The sequence below is a fragment of the Tachypleus tridentatus genome, chromosome 10, assembly GCF_004210375.1.
Source record: "Tachypleus tridentatus isolate NWPU-2018 chromosome 10, ASM421037v1, whole genome shotgun sequence".
NCBI classification, from domain to species: Eukaryota; Metazoa; Arthropoda; class Merostomata; order Xiphosura; family Limulidae; genus Tachypleus; species Tachypleus tridentatus.
Window position 1 is genome coordinate 145,331,075 of NC_134834.1, and position 15,998 is coordinate 145,347,072.

The 15,998-nt window shown below is 32.2% G+C and overlaps 1 protein-coding gene across 2 annotated transcripts in view; it reads right to left on the bottom strand.

The window, feature by feature from the left end:
• Positions 1-4,755: 4,755 nt before the first annotated feature.
• Positions 4,756-15,998, bottom strand: part of LOC143230532 (solute carrier family 2, facilitated glucose transporter member 1-like) — a 39,576-nt gene continuing 28,333 nt past the window's right edge. Inside the window, exons 1-11 of one of the 2 annotated variants that reach the window (XM_076464268.1) lie at positions 14,161-14,439; positions 13,535-13,633; positions 10,775-11,060; positions 10,168-10,338; positions 9,742-9,849; positions 8,917-9,005; positions 8,367-8,465; positions 7,735-7,947; positions 7,259-7,334; positions 6,334-6,461; positions 4,756-5,872 (exon numbers count right to left, since the gene is read on the bottom strand). In XM_076464268.1, coding sequence (XP_076320383.1) covers positions 5,729-5,872; positions 6,334-6,461; positions 7,259-7,334; positions 7,735-7,947; positions 8,367-8,465; positions 8,917-9,005; positions 9,742-9,849; positions 10,168-10,338; positions 10,775-11,060; positions 13,535-13,633; positions 14,161-14,181 — 1,434 coding nt within the window. In that variant the 5' untranslated portion in view covers positions 14,182-14,439 and the 3' untranslated portion in view covers positions 4,756-5,728. Of the gene's footprint in view, positions 5,873-6,333; positions 6,462-7,258; positions 7,335-7,734; positions 7,948-8,366; positions 8,466-8,916; positions 9,006-9,741; positions 9,850-10,167; positions 10,339-10,774; positions 11,061-13,534; positions 13,634-14,160; positions 14,440-15,998 lie in introns of those variants that run through there. The other variant, XM_076464267.1, reaches the window with a different exon arrangement.

The following is a 15,998-nucleotide window of genomic DNA, read 5'->3' on the forward strand; positions in this document are numbered from 1 at the left end:
ATGGTTTATTATTATGTACAACTCTTAAATTTTACTTGAAGAATCACGTGACAAAGACTAATAATTAGGCTTACTATAATTTTCAAGCCTCAAACCAGGACAGTTTTCAATTTTTATCATAGGTACCAGCACTGGTATAATAAAGAAGCGTTTTCATAACCTAACTCCCCTTCAGCTTTAATGCCGAAAAAAAAAGAAGGGAATACTGGGAATTTATATCTCTAACATTTATTTAAATTCAACAAGGCAAGGAACATAAAAATTTCATGAATTTTTCACTGAACACTTTTGTGACCATTCATATTTTTCACTTGAATGAACTTTCTTCAGGAAATCTTTATTAGTTTTTATTTTTTCAAGGAACGCACTGCAACTCAAGTCAATATTGGGTTTACAATGTAACATACCTTTTACTGTTGATTCATTCATTAGACCTCTTTCTTGATACCAAATGCTATTCATCACCGAAAATACTCTTTCAACAGGGGCAGAAGTATCTGGTAAACAAAAAATGTACTCCATAACTTGCCTGAGATCATCAACATTGGTGGCAGCATTTCTAAGTGTTTCATTAATTTTTTCAGCAGCTGCTTCTGTATCACGCCACATGAAAACACTGTTTGTTATCCAAACAAAGTATTCCCCGCTACCAAAACGGTTTTCCAACAGCTGAGTATAAGACAGGCAGAAATCATAAATACTGGTAAATTCCTTCCTAATCGCCCTCCAGTGGCTCAGCGATATGTCTGCAGACTTACAAAGCTAAAATCCGGGTTTCGATACCCGTGGTGGGCATAGCACGGATAGCCCATTGTGTAGCTTTGTGCTTAACTCAAAAAACAACACAACAAACCTTCCTAATCAAATCTACCTGGCATCCTCCCTCTTCTTCTAGCATACTGAGATTTTTTTTTTTTTGTATCAATGGGAATAAAGTTATTATCTCGTCTTTCACGTTGGTTTTCAACTTAAGTTCTGTAACAATATCACTTGCAGTTACTTTTGTTTCCTCCATGGCTAAAATCACTTTGTTGAACAAGTCGAGTTGTCCATGAACAAACCATAAATACATTTCTCCACATTTACTCTCCAAAAGTATATTTATCAACAATGGACATTGTTCTTGTGAACAGAAATATGGCTTCAGTCCTTCGTAAATCTTGAGATTTCTCTCAACAGCTGGTAACAAAGACAGAAATCTTGTATTTCCACATTGGAGAACCTTCTTGTACTCAATTTCTACAAACTCACAAAATTCTTGTAGGTGTGTATCAGGCACAGTGTAAATATAGAAATACTTGTAAATTTTGACCACAAAGCTTTCCACTTCAATAGCAAGGACACCAACTGCAGTTTGGAGACAGTTACGTACAATATGAGCACCACAACCAAGACCTACAATATTCTGCCAAGTTTCTTCTTCAATGGACTATATACATTATTTTTTCCCTTTCTCTTTACACCACCAAAATTTGTATTGCAGTTGTCACCACAATAAGCAACAATTTGTTTTGACAAATCATATTTTTTAAAGTGGACACCAAGCAATTCGTTGAAATTTCTCATGTCATTCCAGGAACCGACTGAAAGTCTAAAAGTTTTACTTTCACTCCTTCCTCTGGCAAAACATATCGCACCATGACAGGTATAATTTTGGCATCTTTTCAGTTTGAAGCTTCTGCTGCAAGTGTAACAAATTGGACCTCCATTAAATCTCACTTCAATTCCTCTGCTACTAAAGGAACAATTACATTCAAAATAATAGCCTCATTCTTCATTCTGGAAGAACTGAACTTTGGTTCAAATAATTTTGGTATCAGTTTAGAAGAGCAATCAGCTGTTTTAAAGCTTATGTTATGGACAGCACTGTGATAAGCAAAGGTTGCTTCTTTGGCAGCTATTAACAAGTCACTCTCTTCAGGCACTGTTTCTTTGAAAAACGCATCAACTCTTGAACTCTGAGCAGCTACTGAAAGACTAGGTGCATGTTTAGCACTTTTTAAATGATCTGTTATGTGTAAGCGGCCGCCATGTGAAACAGAGAACTCAGATAAACACTACAAACATTTCACTCTATCCTACTCGCCACAATTTTTTTAAGAAGTATTATTTTTACAATTCACTGTTGAATGTGCACTTTCTTTTACCAACTTTTAACGTTATGACTAGGATTAATTTCTAAAATAAAAGAATGCAAATAATTCAGCATGTACCGTATGACTAATATAATAAATAAAGTAATCACAAAGCATAAACACTTGCTCAAAGAAAGTTTTGCATACGTTGCCTCTGGCTGTTTGTGCAGCTGCTGTCACGCGCGTTTCCCCAATAGCGGCCTACTGCTGAATCATTATACTTATACAGATACTGTATCAGCTGCACGTGAATTTCGTCTGATGCAATCCCTTTGAAAATTTGCATGCTACAACACTATGGCTCCCTCTACCCATCAACTAATCAAATGAAAACTTGAAAAATATTTTTTGTCAACACTAGGTCAGGACTCTATGCAGATTTTAACATTTTCCCTTTATCCTTTTTGGAGTTTATGCCTTTTCATCAAAAACCGGGACATTCTGAGACAATTCAGTGTCAACCAGGACAAATTAGTAACGGCCAAACCGGTACGTATGGTAAGCCTACTAATAATGCGAACACTACCCCTACCACTCTTCTACGCTTTCTTAGCCTAACAAGCCCGGCATGGCCAAGCGTGTTTAGGCGTGCGACTCGTAATATGAGGGTCACGGGTTCGCATCCCCGTCGCGCCAAACATGCTCGCCCTTTCAGCTGTGGGGCGTTATAATATGAGAGTCAATCCCACTATTCGTTGGTAAAAGAGTAGCCCAAGAGTTGGCGGTGAGTGGTGATGACTAGCTGCCTTCCCTTTAGTCTTACACTGCTAAATTAGGGACGGCTAGCACAGATAGCCCTCGAGTAGCTTTGTGCGAAATTCAAAAACAAACAAACAAACATTCTTAGCCTAACCTGTCACTAGGCAGCCGCAGGAACTGACTGAGATTTGAAGACCTCTCTAACCACAAATAAGGAAAATCGAAGTAACATTTTTCTTTTGGACATGTTCAAAACAACTTAGGCGAGTTTTTATTTTATTTATTATTTTTAACTATATAAGCTTCTAACAAATTTTGTTTTTCTGTGGTTTTAAAACGCAACGCAATAAGCACAAAGTTATATAATTTAAACAGTTTCAGAACTGTTACAGCGTTACTTCGTATCAAAATAAATCTAGGCTGTAACAATGTCTATAGATATAATGTACTAGTTTTTTGACTCTGGAAATATAGTTCTGTATATATTCTTGAAAATATTATGTTAACAAAATTTAATACTCTATTAAACAATAGTAACAGCATAGTAGTTTAGTGCTAATAGTCGTATTAGAAGTAGGATATTTAATTTCAAAAACTAAGCAACATTAAATTTTTCTTTTTAAACTAATGCGCATTATAACCAACAGATGACACAACTATATGATACGAGAAAATTCCACTTCGAGTTCTTGCACAGCATAAATTGATGAGAGTAATCAGGAGATATTGTTTACTGTATTCCCGCTGCTCCTTTTCGAGATTACATGAGTTTATTTTGGATGACGTTAAATTTCACTTTCCAAAACTCGGAAAATCCTTCTCAGATCCAGAATGAACAACGATCTGGATCGTATTTTGTGGGGTAGATAAATTGAAGTGACTTAAATTAAGACGTCTTTAGTTCTCTTACATTCTTCATTTTTGCTCGTATAAATGATTTAACAAGTTTATAGGGTTAATTTCTCTATTTAACCCTGAAGGACAATGAAAAACGAAGTAATGCTTTTCTGTTAAAATCAAGTTCCAAATCTCACCATTCGATTAGTATGGTAGTAAACTATCACATAATAACGTTACCCACAGCTTAAAGAACAGGCATAACAGTTAATGGATTGAAAACCAACCGCAGATTAATATCAGAACACTAAACAATAGGTTAGACGAGTGATTAATGATCATTAAGTGTCGAAATCAATTCTACTACAGAGTTCAGTTAGTTATGTTAAGTAGGCTTACGTCTTTAATAATGCAAATATAATTAGGTCTCCAATACCCATAAAAATGTGGTAAGACCTTGAAGTGTTCCAGCGCGCGTTTTACCATTGTTAGACAAAAACGTCATAGAATAGTGGTTGACAAAATTAAGGCTATTAAAACACTGCTTTTACAATCCAACTGATTTAATGTTCTGTATTTACAAAATATATTAAGATAAACATAAAGCAAGCTGGCTTAGTTTAGCTTACTGTTTATCTACTACGTAATTAATCCTGCAATAAGGTTTTAACACGTAAGCAAATTGTTAGGCCTTACCAGTTAGCTTTTTCTTCTGTGTAACTTCAGAATGTGGAAAAAATTAAATAAAAAAAATTCGAAAAGAGCTAAAGAAGGGTTTAAAAAAAACAAACGGAATAAAAATTGTGTGTGATTAACATTTTTAGAACAGATGAATTACGATTAAATAGAAATTAAGACGTTGTTACGTCTGGCAAGAATTAGATTTTAATAGTTGTACATCTATAAACTTAACTGTTTTGTGATTCACTTTTGTTTTAATTCTTCCTCTCTCATTTGATCGAAGTATCAGATAAAGTTGAAACACAATAGGAAGATTCTTCCCAGTAAAATAGACTGATAAGATATTTACATTGTTGGCAAATTGAAGTATTTTTCACACAGTGTGAAAAAAAGAAAGCTTTCATTTCACATTATTACATTTATTTTAAACATAATACATATTCAACTAGTTTACATAAATCAAAATAAAACATTATAAACCTTAAATTAACAACTGAGCAAGGAGTTGTTTAAATGATAGTGAGGATATGTTGATTTTTATTTATACATTTCGAACATTTATAAGAAGGAATAGTTTGTAAAGAAGTGTTCAGTGAACACATTACAAAATTTATAACTATAATAAATGACAAACAGGATATACTTATATTACTATACAATACACAAGATGACAAGTAACATAAAAGACAGTTGCTGGTAAAACTTCGAACTATACACAAAATATGGAATGAACATACTGAGTTTTGTTTTCTAGATTACTACCAAAAGTTCTTTCCAAGGTATATTAAGGAGTTTCTACACACAGTAGAACGTTATTTGATGTGCAACTACATGTGGTAAAAATCACGCCACTTTATTACTGTAACACAGGTATATAATTAATTACATTTCACAATCTTGCTTTATCGTATAACTCCTTTCTTATAGTTAAACTAATTTCAAAAATAAAAAATGCTAAACGATAAATAAAGATCAACATGCTGGAATAAATATAAAAATTAGTTTCTCTAAAAAGAAACAGTTATATAAACAAATAATTTCAGAACAAATTTGTTAAAGTTATTAAAAAGATCACAACAGTGATAAATAAATAGTAAAATATAATTAAATACACAATATTTTGTTGTTTTTTTAAATAAACACTTCCAAGAAAATGGATCAGCCATTCTGTTTATTAATTTAAAAAGCTTATTTTCCTTATGTTACCGATGTTTATTGCATGGAAGGAGTCTTCATCGTCGGAGATGACCGGCATGTTCACATCGACCAAAGCTCACTTACACTTGCATGTTCAGTAACATTATTCATTTGAAACAAACCAGACTTTTTACACATCCATCCACACACACAAACTGGTTACCTAACATTAGTACATCTCACTGGTATGTTTTTTGTCTAAAGGTAGCAGTAATTTCTTCTATGGTTTTGTTCTTTGTTTCTGGAACTTTCTTGTAGGTGAAGAGAAAGAAGATAATCAGAAGTACTGTGAATATGATGAAAGTGTAATCTCCAAGGATATTCTGCAAGATGAAAGCCAATGTTACCTTTACCCTGACATTTGTTGTGAATAGATCCACAACAATCTCTATACAATCACCTTACAAACTAGTATTACACTACTTATTAAATAGTACATATTTTATTTTTTAAAAAGTTTAATGAGAAAAACAAAACTTAGGGAATAGAAAATGTTTAGAAATATATATCATTAAAATGTGAACAATTTCAAACTACAGCAGTACTAAAACACAAGTTTTCTGTAAACGAATATTCAACAGGTTAATACTGGCCAAGACTTATGGCATTTCAGAAAATTCAAATATTCTATGAAGCTTTTGTTGGTAGGAGTTGAATATTACAAATTTGTTACATTTTTAAATATATTACATAAAGTTTAAACTAACTTAGTTCAATGATGCAATAAACTTATGATTAATCTTACTGGAAAAAAAGGTCTCATACACAATGTATAGTGACTTACAACTAGTGGTAGAAAACTAAGTCCTACAACAAAGTTGGCACTCCAGTTTACAGCTACAGCAATACTTGTAGCTATTGCTCTGGCACCTTGTCCAAATAACTCTCCCACCAGAAACCAGGGAATTGAACCTGCAGGAAATAGTAAAAATGCATTTGAATAACAACTAACAAGATGTCATAAATCAAGTTAAAGATTTGCTAAGCCTTAACTTATTTGTTATGCTTTACAATATTCAAAGAAAATTCCACAAAAGATTCAGGTATGAAAGTAACATTACAACATTATTGTTTGTTGTTGTACCAGAACAAAACTTGTTTTAACATAAGAAATTTAGTTTGTACAATAAAAAAAGTTATCAAATTCAAAAGGAATCACTATAAATAATTCCTTGTTAACTAAAGTGTAAGTAACATTTAAATGTTTACTGGTAATGATAAATGCAGATGTACAGTGAAAAAGAAAGAAACAATATATTATACAATACAATTTTCCTATCCAGTTTTCCTATTTTAACAAAGGAAATGCAGACATACCTGATCTGCTGAATATGAGAACAAAAATTCTGAATTAAGCACAATTAAATACTTATGATTATTACACAAATTAACGCCAGTTGTAAGGAACTGGAATCTAAGTTAAAGAAAACTTTTGTTTGTTTAGTAGTTGTGTTAAGTAAAAATAAAAGTGTGAGAAATATACAAACATGGAAGCTAATTTAAAAGATTCTCTGGAAAACAGCTGACAGAAGCACACCAACTGGTTGTTATAAATAATTAGTTACACAAGAGAAACAAATCTTGTATCTACATTAATGAAAGTGCTACTTGTTAACCATGAATGGTCTTTATCTTCCAATGAGGTACTACTATAATTTTACAAGGTACGAATGATACAGAAACGTGCTAGTTATTTCTTTCAAAATTACCTGGTCCAGTAGCAAACATCACCACAAACCCAATCACTAGAACAATACTCAAGTAAGACAACCAAGAAGCAGAGTCCTAGAAAAAGAAAAACAGTTGTATTCATTTACCTTTTTTTGAAAAATTAGGTTTGGTGAAGGAGTGTTTAGGATATACAATTAAGTAACAAGGAACAAACATCAACACAAGTTTATTTTACTTTCTCACTCCAATTCATAGCTAATATCATAAGTCAAAATAGACAAGTACCTTCTGTCAATACTTTAATTAAATTTGAACTTTTTGAAGAAAAAAAAATACTTCCATACTATCTTACTCTCAACTCTAAAAAACGAATGATGAAATGATTCTCTGAGCATTTCATAAAATATTAGAAAACAAAACCATGGTTATTGCAAAAATGTCAATGGCTTTAAAAAGGTCAGATTAAAAATCAGCCAACAACTAGTTAATCGTTTTCCTTATCTTTAGGTATCACCTTAAAAATTAAACAGATGGTCAGCAAGAGAGTGATGACTGCCATCCCACCAAGACCAATAAGATGTAGTGTACGGCGACCAGCTCTCTCTATCAAAACTAGCGAGACTATGGTCATTAGTACATTGATAGTTCCCATAGCCATAGTTGCATATACAGCTGTTTGTTTGTTCAGCCCAGCACTTTCAAAAATTTGTGTTGAGAAGAAAATAACCTAGAACAGACAAATTTCACAAAATAAGTCATGTAATAACAGTTAATTCCAATGTGAAGAGACGTTTGTGAAGATATAGAAAGTCAAAGTATAATAAAACTTGTACTTTTCTTGTAGTGACAACAACAATATTTTTTATTAACTATTACACATTTAAAAAAAATATTTTAAAGTTATCCAATCCCTCTTCTTTCCTAATTGAAACTATTCAAACCCAAAACAACAGTTTACTTTAGACCTTAATGGTACTGGACACAAACTCAATAATGTTATAAAATAAAGATAAATCATAAAACCACTGTTTCTATTGGAAAGAAAAATAAAAGTTTAAAACTATATTAATAACAGTAAAATTTCAAACTTAAAAGTAAAAAAACTGATATTACTAAACATAAGATAGTCATCACTAATATACTCACAGCATTGATACCAGACAGTTGCTGTGACAACATAACTATGATGGAGATTAACAGGGGAGTACGAAGCCAAGGATTAGTCCACATCTCACGCAGGGTAACCTGAAAAGTTGGTAAAAAAAATTTAAGGAATGCTATTAAACTAAATTATCTTTCAATTGGATCTCCACCACCCTCATGAATCAGTATTAAATTATGGTCCTATACACAGTGAACAATATTTTCATACTTTAATTTTAGAAGACATGTACAAGTTTAATTCACAAGAGGATAAACTTAAGTGACTAATTTAGGTTATTATTTTGTAGGATTACAACATACAGAAGTACATACATAAGACTTTATGACATGTTTACAAAACTTTTTTGGCTATTAAATCTAGTTAATAAACAGTCAAGATTCATGTAGGCAAAAAAGATAGACACAGGGAACCAAATCTTACACCCACAGCAGCTAACGAAAGTAAATTTTCACTTAATGCAAAATTAAGTCTTTAATCAATGTCCCTCATTTGTTCTGATTTCTTGTACAAGTTTCATGATTTAGTATTTACCTTTGGGATTAATTTGGATGCTTCATACTCTGTTTTCATTTCTTCCATTTCATCATGAACTTCAGGGGTTCCTCGAAGCCAAGTCAGAGCTATCAACAAAAACTAATATTACGATTGGAAGCATTCCTACAGTGTCACATTAACGACATGTAATCATACAGAACGACTGACAGAAGTCATTAATATTCATAGGAATTAAAGTAAAAATTGGAGGCTTACAGAGCAGTAAATTCTTTACTGGTTACACCCTGGAAAACAAATTTTATTCAAAACCAACACTGCAGTTTGTTTTATCTAACTGTTTTATGTGTTACTTCTGGTTTATGAGCTTGTATTTGCATGTAATGTTTAACCCTTGAAAACATTGCAACTCAAAACGTCAGATTTGAATAGTCATTTTATGAAGCAAGATCATACGTTTTTCTTTTTCCTGTAAATATAGCTCATATTCTGACCACAAAAAACTTTTAGGTAAATAAAATTAACAGCAGCAGTTGTATAATAAACATATGGAATGAAGTTGAACACACAGCAAACACCCACATAATGTTTAAATTACAAACAGCTAAATATGTCAATACTTAACTTTTTTTTCCAAGTAACCCAACCCTATTAACAGATATACGTTATGAAGCCCAAAGTCTTAGATTAATTTAATCTAATACTGCCAAAAAGAATTTCAAATGCCATAGATATTGAGGATTTTCTCATTATATCTTAATCTATGTCCCCATAATAGTGTCTGTATGAAGTTATCTTCTAAATTTACTTAATTTGAAGTCTGAGATTCTAAAACAGAAATATCTTTTAAAAGTCTTACTGTACCTTTTTGTGCAGCAACATCTTTACCCTGATAGATCAGAATATATCTAGGAGACTCAGGGCAGAGGGGCATTGTTGCCAACATAAAAAATGCAGGAACAACAGTTATTCCTAAGGAACAAATTGGCAAATTAAAGAGAAGAATTAATCAATCTTTTCTGAAAAATACTAAACCATCATACAAGAACATTAAGGTCTTCAAATACTAGTTTAGTTTAGGAAGGTTCCACTGTATCAATCATGTCTCTTGACTTCCCTACTTTTAACAATTTCTTTAAATTTTACTTTGGATGTACTAATTTTGTAATTAACAGTTTACTTTTGAAATGAACAGAAAGTGTACTAAATAGTCCAACAAGTAACTTAGCATTAAGTATGGCTAATATGGCAAGGCTACATTATTTCCTGGTTCATGTTAGAAGAACTCACCAAACAAGAAGGGCCACAACTCCTTAGTTCCCAAAACTTGAGGGATTCCCAACACCTGGGACACAAGGATTGAAATGGTGATAACAAGCTGGTAGATTGTCCCTACTGCTCCACGAAGATGAACTGGGGACACTTCAGTCAAATACATGGGTGCTAGTCCTGCATTCAAACCTGTATCAAAAAGAGAACTTTGGTAAGTTTATATTTGGTACAGCATGTGAAATTAGAGAATGAGAAGTACTCAATGACTGAAAACTCCAAGCTACAAATTTTTTTTCCCCCTTTAATTTCTATATTCAAATTTTTCAATATCCCTTTTAGGGTCTTTGTCTTGCTGAAGCATTACATTTATTGATACAGTGCTGAACACAGCATAATCTCTTCCTGATAAAGACAACCAAAAATAAGTATTAACTTTTGTATAAAAATACATGAGAATAATTCTTTTAGCAGGTTAAAATTCATTCCCAAATATAATCGTTTTATGTATCAAATGTTATCTGGTACAAACATTTAAATTTGAAAAAGTTCTACCAGAAATGTCTCAATTACTTAACCATGTATTAAAGAAACAAATTAAAGTTGAAAGAAAATTAAACTCGCTTACCAGAGTTGATACCGATGAAAAACCGTCCCATAATTAACATTTCATAAGATCGAGCCATCTTAGAAAAGCCCATTAGGCCTGCAGCTATGAAAACAAAAACGTTGTTTGCCAACAGACCACCTTTTCTTCCTAACTTCTCACCTACGTAAGCAGTTGACAAAGCTCCTACCATTCCTCCAATGCAGAAGATGGACACCATGATGGAGTAAATAATGGTTACCGTTTGTTTTCCTGGTTCCTCATTAAATCGTTCCCAATACGAATTTTTGATAAAGTCCATTATCAACTGTTTGGAGAAGAAAAATACTGGTGTGCATTAAAAAAAATTAAATAACCACAAACTATTACTGATCTTCAATAACAAAGCTATAAATTAAGTTGTCATCGGTGATAAACTTATGAAATTCAGGTCAGAGCCACGAAAAGTTTAAAAGATTGCACTATTAGTTTGGTTTGTTTTGAATTTTGCGCAAGGCTATACGAGGGCTATCTGCGCTAGCCGTCCCTAACTTAACAGTGTAAGACAAGAGGAAATGCAGCTAGTCATCATCACCAACTGCTAACTCTTGAGCTACTTATTATCAATGAATAGTGGAATTGACCGTTACATTATAACGCCCCCACGGCTGAAAGGGCGAGCATGTTTGGCGTGACAGGGAATTGAACCCGCGACCCTCGGATTACGAGTCGAGTGCCTTAACTACCTGGCCATACTAGACCCCCTATTAGTTAAAAAAAAAATACTACAAAAATCATCTCATACTGGATAGCAAATTAGTTGAATTCATAAACTGGTTATTTATACTGATAAGCAAGATATAGATATTTTAAATTTTCGTACCCCTCTTCCCACCTACAACATACTTGCCATTGGCCAAGTTAAGCTACTTAACACAGCAGAAATAAAATTATTACAAGTTTGGCAATACAAGCAAACGAAACCTTATAGCCAAACAAAAACCACTTTGTATTTTCTTAACCCGAAAGCGGCCTTTAGATTGTTCACTCTCTTTATACAAAGTTGATAAAATGAATTGATTATACGTTCATTTCACAACACACAATCCTTAATCTTAACTCATAAAACCAGTGTACTGTTACGTTGAAACATTATTTCGCATGTTTGTTTTGTTGTTTTTTTTAATTTTCGATTTCTACAGCGGTTTTCCTCGCACATTTCTTCTGGCATACAATAGGAGGCTTCTTATCGTTGTTTTATTATTATTATTATTATTATATCAAGAGTATTAGTTACATTAAAGAATAATTTGAGGTACGAGTACTTTAACTCACCATACAGAACCCTAAACTGATGTAGGCGTGCAATTAATGACATTGCTTCAAATTTATTATTTGATATTATACAGTTGTGTAATTACTACATTAAGTTATTTTACCCAAATGTAATATTTGCCGCAGAGGTATAACACATTTTGATTCGCAGTAGACTATAGTTTCGTCTACTTCAGGTGAGCCAACGTTGCTTAGGTAAGTAAACAAAGAAAAAAAGGCTCGTAATACAGTTACTATAACAGGTAGTATGCTTTGGTAATTCTTAAATACAATGTCAAATCATTTACATAACCTAATTAGTTTATATTCCTATGTACGGAGTTAAAAGTGTAACGCATTTGTTATACATTTATTTTAAATATCTGTTTCAGTTTAATATATATTAAAGAGTAATACAAATTATATTAAGTGTGTACTGCGCAAGTCCCGCATGTTCTCTGAATTTGTAGAAGATTAATGAGAGTAAGAAACACTAATACATGTTTTACGAAAACACTAGAGTATCTTATCTTTGAATATTGTTGCCAAGTGAATTTAAGAATCTCGCCTAATTAATGAATACAAACTGTAGCTATCGCAAGATGCGAAGACACAAGAGTATTGTTAGTTATCTACAATTAGTACACCATAAGCCTCGTAAACTATAATTGTGATTAACACATTAAAAACTAGAGAACTGAATCATGAACGTTTATAGATTTCGAATATTACCAACCGTTCAATATCAGAGAATTAACTTCGGAAGTTAGATATATCTAATGACCGCAAAGAAACTATCTTCTTCTGTGAAAAGTAAGCTTGTAAAATGCGTTTAGCCAAACAAAAAGAGTTAGCTAGTTACATCCTCAAGTGAATTAACTGCACGTGTGTGTTAACATAGAATTGATTCATTCTCCGTGAAGCGTCAAAGATTCGGCTCCAGATCAGATAAAAGACCAAGATTGTTTATAAGTTGTTTTTTAAATTATTGTGCATAAATCATTTGTAATAACATTTATTACACATTGTATTGTTGTTTGTATATTAATATATTTGAGCTAAGAATGAAAATTATTTGTACCAATCTTATTAGCAAATAATACATTTAATACTTAACACTTAATTAACTTTAAATTCAAATTCCAGTTTATGTTAAATCGTAGATTCGTACGAGATAAACTACAGTACGTTACAAAGAGGGATTAAAAATTAAATACATCATTTAAATCTAATAGGCCCAAGTATATCTCTTTGGTTTAATTGACCCAATATTTACGAATAAACCTTGAATAGATAGTATGGCAATCAAAGAATGTGTTAGGCCTCTACCTCAAATAACTGAACCTTTGATTAAAATAAATCTAAGGTAAGAATAATTGTTAAGCATTATGTATACACATGATTTTTTTGTCTTCACAATAAGAAAGAACATCTTCATAATATATGGATAACTTTTGTTTGCATTAAAAAGTTTAATTAAAAACGTACATCTTGGGGAGCATTAACTACACCAGTATTGTAACCATGTTGAAACGACGAGCCTAGGGCTGCAGCAGCTATGGCAAACACCAATTGTCGAGTCAAACCCTAGTGAGAAAAAGGAAAATTATTTTTGTCCTTCTATAAAATATCATAATTTGCACTTTTAATCTTTACACATGATTTCTGTAATAATAACATTAATACTATAAACAAGCACAGTTAAGTGCCTTTTATTATTATTATTATTATTATAGGTATCAATATCAAATATTCCTAACTTATTTTCGGAAAAGTAAGATAGGTAACAATAATCAAGTCCCTGTTGATGAATTTATGTATCTTTGCGCAAATTTAATTTAAAAAAACTCATTTCTAATAACAAGTCGATTTCGTTATATAAATAATCAATAGATAAGAATGTCGTAAGCAAGCGTTTGACAGGAATTTAAACAGAAATAAGTAAAATTAAAAGCAGTAATATTCTGATACCGTATGGTTAAGCAAAGTTTATTTTAGGCATCATACGTGTTCATAACGTTTGTTGTTTTTTAATATAAAGGATCAAATAAGTTACTTTGAACTGTGCAAAACTGTAACCTCAAGCAAGCTTGCTAGAAGTTAGAACTACTTACTGGTCGTCGTATGTACGGCATTTCGTTTCTCGAGCAATGTGGGTGTCGACGCTTATTTCAATATTTGACAATTTACTGTGGAAGTCTTTTGAATGTGGATAAAGTAACCCTAAGACTGGCAACTTCTATTTAAGTAGTATTCAGCAAATACTGTGTATTGAAACAACCTAGAACATTTAGGTAAACACTGGCTTTTATAAACAAAGATCTCTCCAAGTCAGCTCTTACTACTCGAATTCGTTGGAGCGTCAATCCTGGTAAGAATATACACCGGCATCTAAAATAACCACGCATGGGCAATAGAGTTGAAAGATGCTCACGTCATCACCACGCCTTCAAACGTCACCAAAACAAGAACACGCCGATTTCGCAAATGTTAATTTCTTTGTGGACACTAAAACCATAGCAAATAGAGTTAAAAGATTACATTGAAGAGTTATATTTCGAAATGCTAAATATGCAATGTTAATGAAAAGAAGAAATTAAGAACTGTCTTCTAGACGTACAAATTCGTCGAGATAAAAAGGGACATCTTTTATTTGCAAAAAAAATGTTTTGAATTAAAAAATATATTTCAGTCTTTCCCTTCGGCCTATAAAATAGACGTGTGCATCCCGATACAACTACTTCATTCGTTTAAGTTAGTGAAAACTTAAGTACAGGTTAAATCCACACAAAAAAGTTACAGAAGGTTTTACTGGTTCTATAAAGTAACTTGTTTTTTTAATATACAACGTTACACTTTGGGTTATGTGTTCATCATAAAATTACTTTATAAAAAGGCCACCTAGTTACTTGACTAACTTTACAGCTAACATTTTCGTATTGTTAATTTTAACACGAGAGTTTGACAGAACAAAATACTTATTTTCCTTTAAACCATTACCAGTTTTTTTCAATAATGTGAACATGTACGTGTTAAACAGTTGGTTTATCTTAGCAGTTTGAATGGGCATTTTACCCAGAAGTATCCAAGATAATTATTTACGGATCAGTGATACAAATTCCGCTGTGTAATATCTGTATTTTATTTCTTTGACAGGATGTAGGGAGATCAAAAGAAACGCGAAATACGGGCTCTTTATAAAGCAGGTTTTTCAAGATCACTGCATAACAGTAAGTAGCCAATGCTTCTGTGTCAGTAAAGTTAGTAAATTAATACGCTTGAAGTTTAAGGTATAAAGAAAATAATATTTAGCTCAATAACAGTTCAATAAGTATTGGAGATAATGAAGTAAACAATCGATTTAAAACAAAATTTAAAATCGCCATTGCTGTTGAAGTAAACACGAACAGCCATCATGATTATGCCTACGCTAAGAAAGTTTGGCATAATGCCAACACTAGTAGATCAGGCTTTCGTCATTGAAACCATGGGAACGTGATATTGATCAGTTTTGAGCACAATGCCAAGGTGACCTTTAAGACACACCTCCCAAAATATTATTTATTGTAATTTGAAGTTTATTTTACAGAACATCGAAGGCCAAACAAATGTTTCACAGAATTTACGTATTATATCAAAACGTTTTGTTGGTGTTTGTACTACTAATTACAAAAATGGAATAACTTTATATAATGTGAAAGGAAACCAATCTGTTGCTTGATCGACCGTTCCCACTTGCAGTATAAACTAGAAGGCTTTAATTATAACAGAATACTGTTAACTTTATTATTTAATTCAACACTCACACTAGAGAACCGATTCGGTGATCATTCACAAATTAAGTGATTTATCAAATAGTTCGGCCGTCAAGGTTCACCTATTTACACTAAAGACAACTACAAATATTTATTAGTAGCAAAATTATTATAAATTATATCAAGAGAAAGATGAT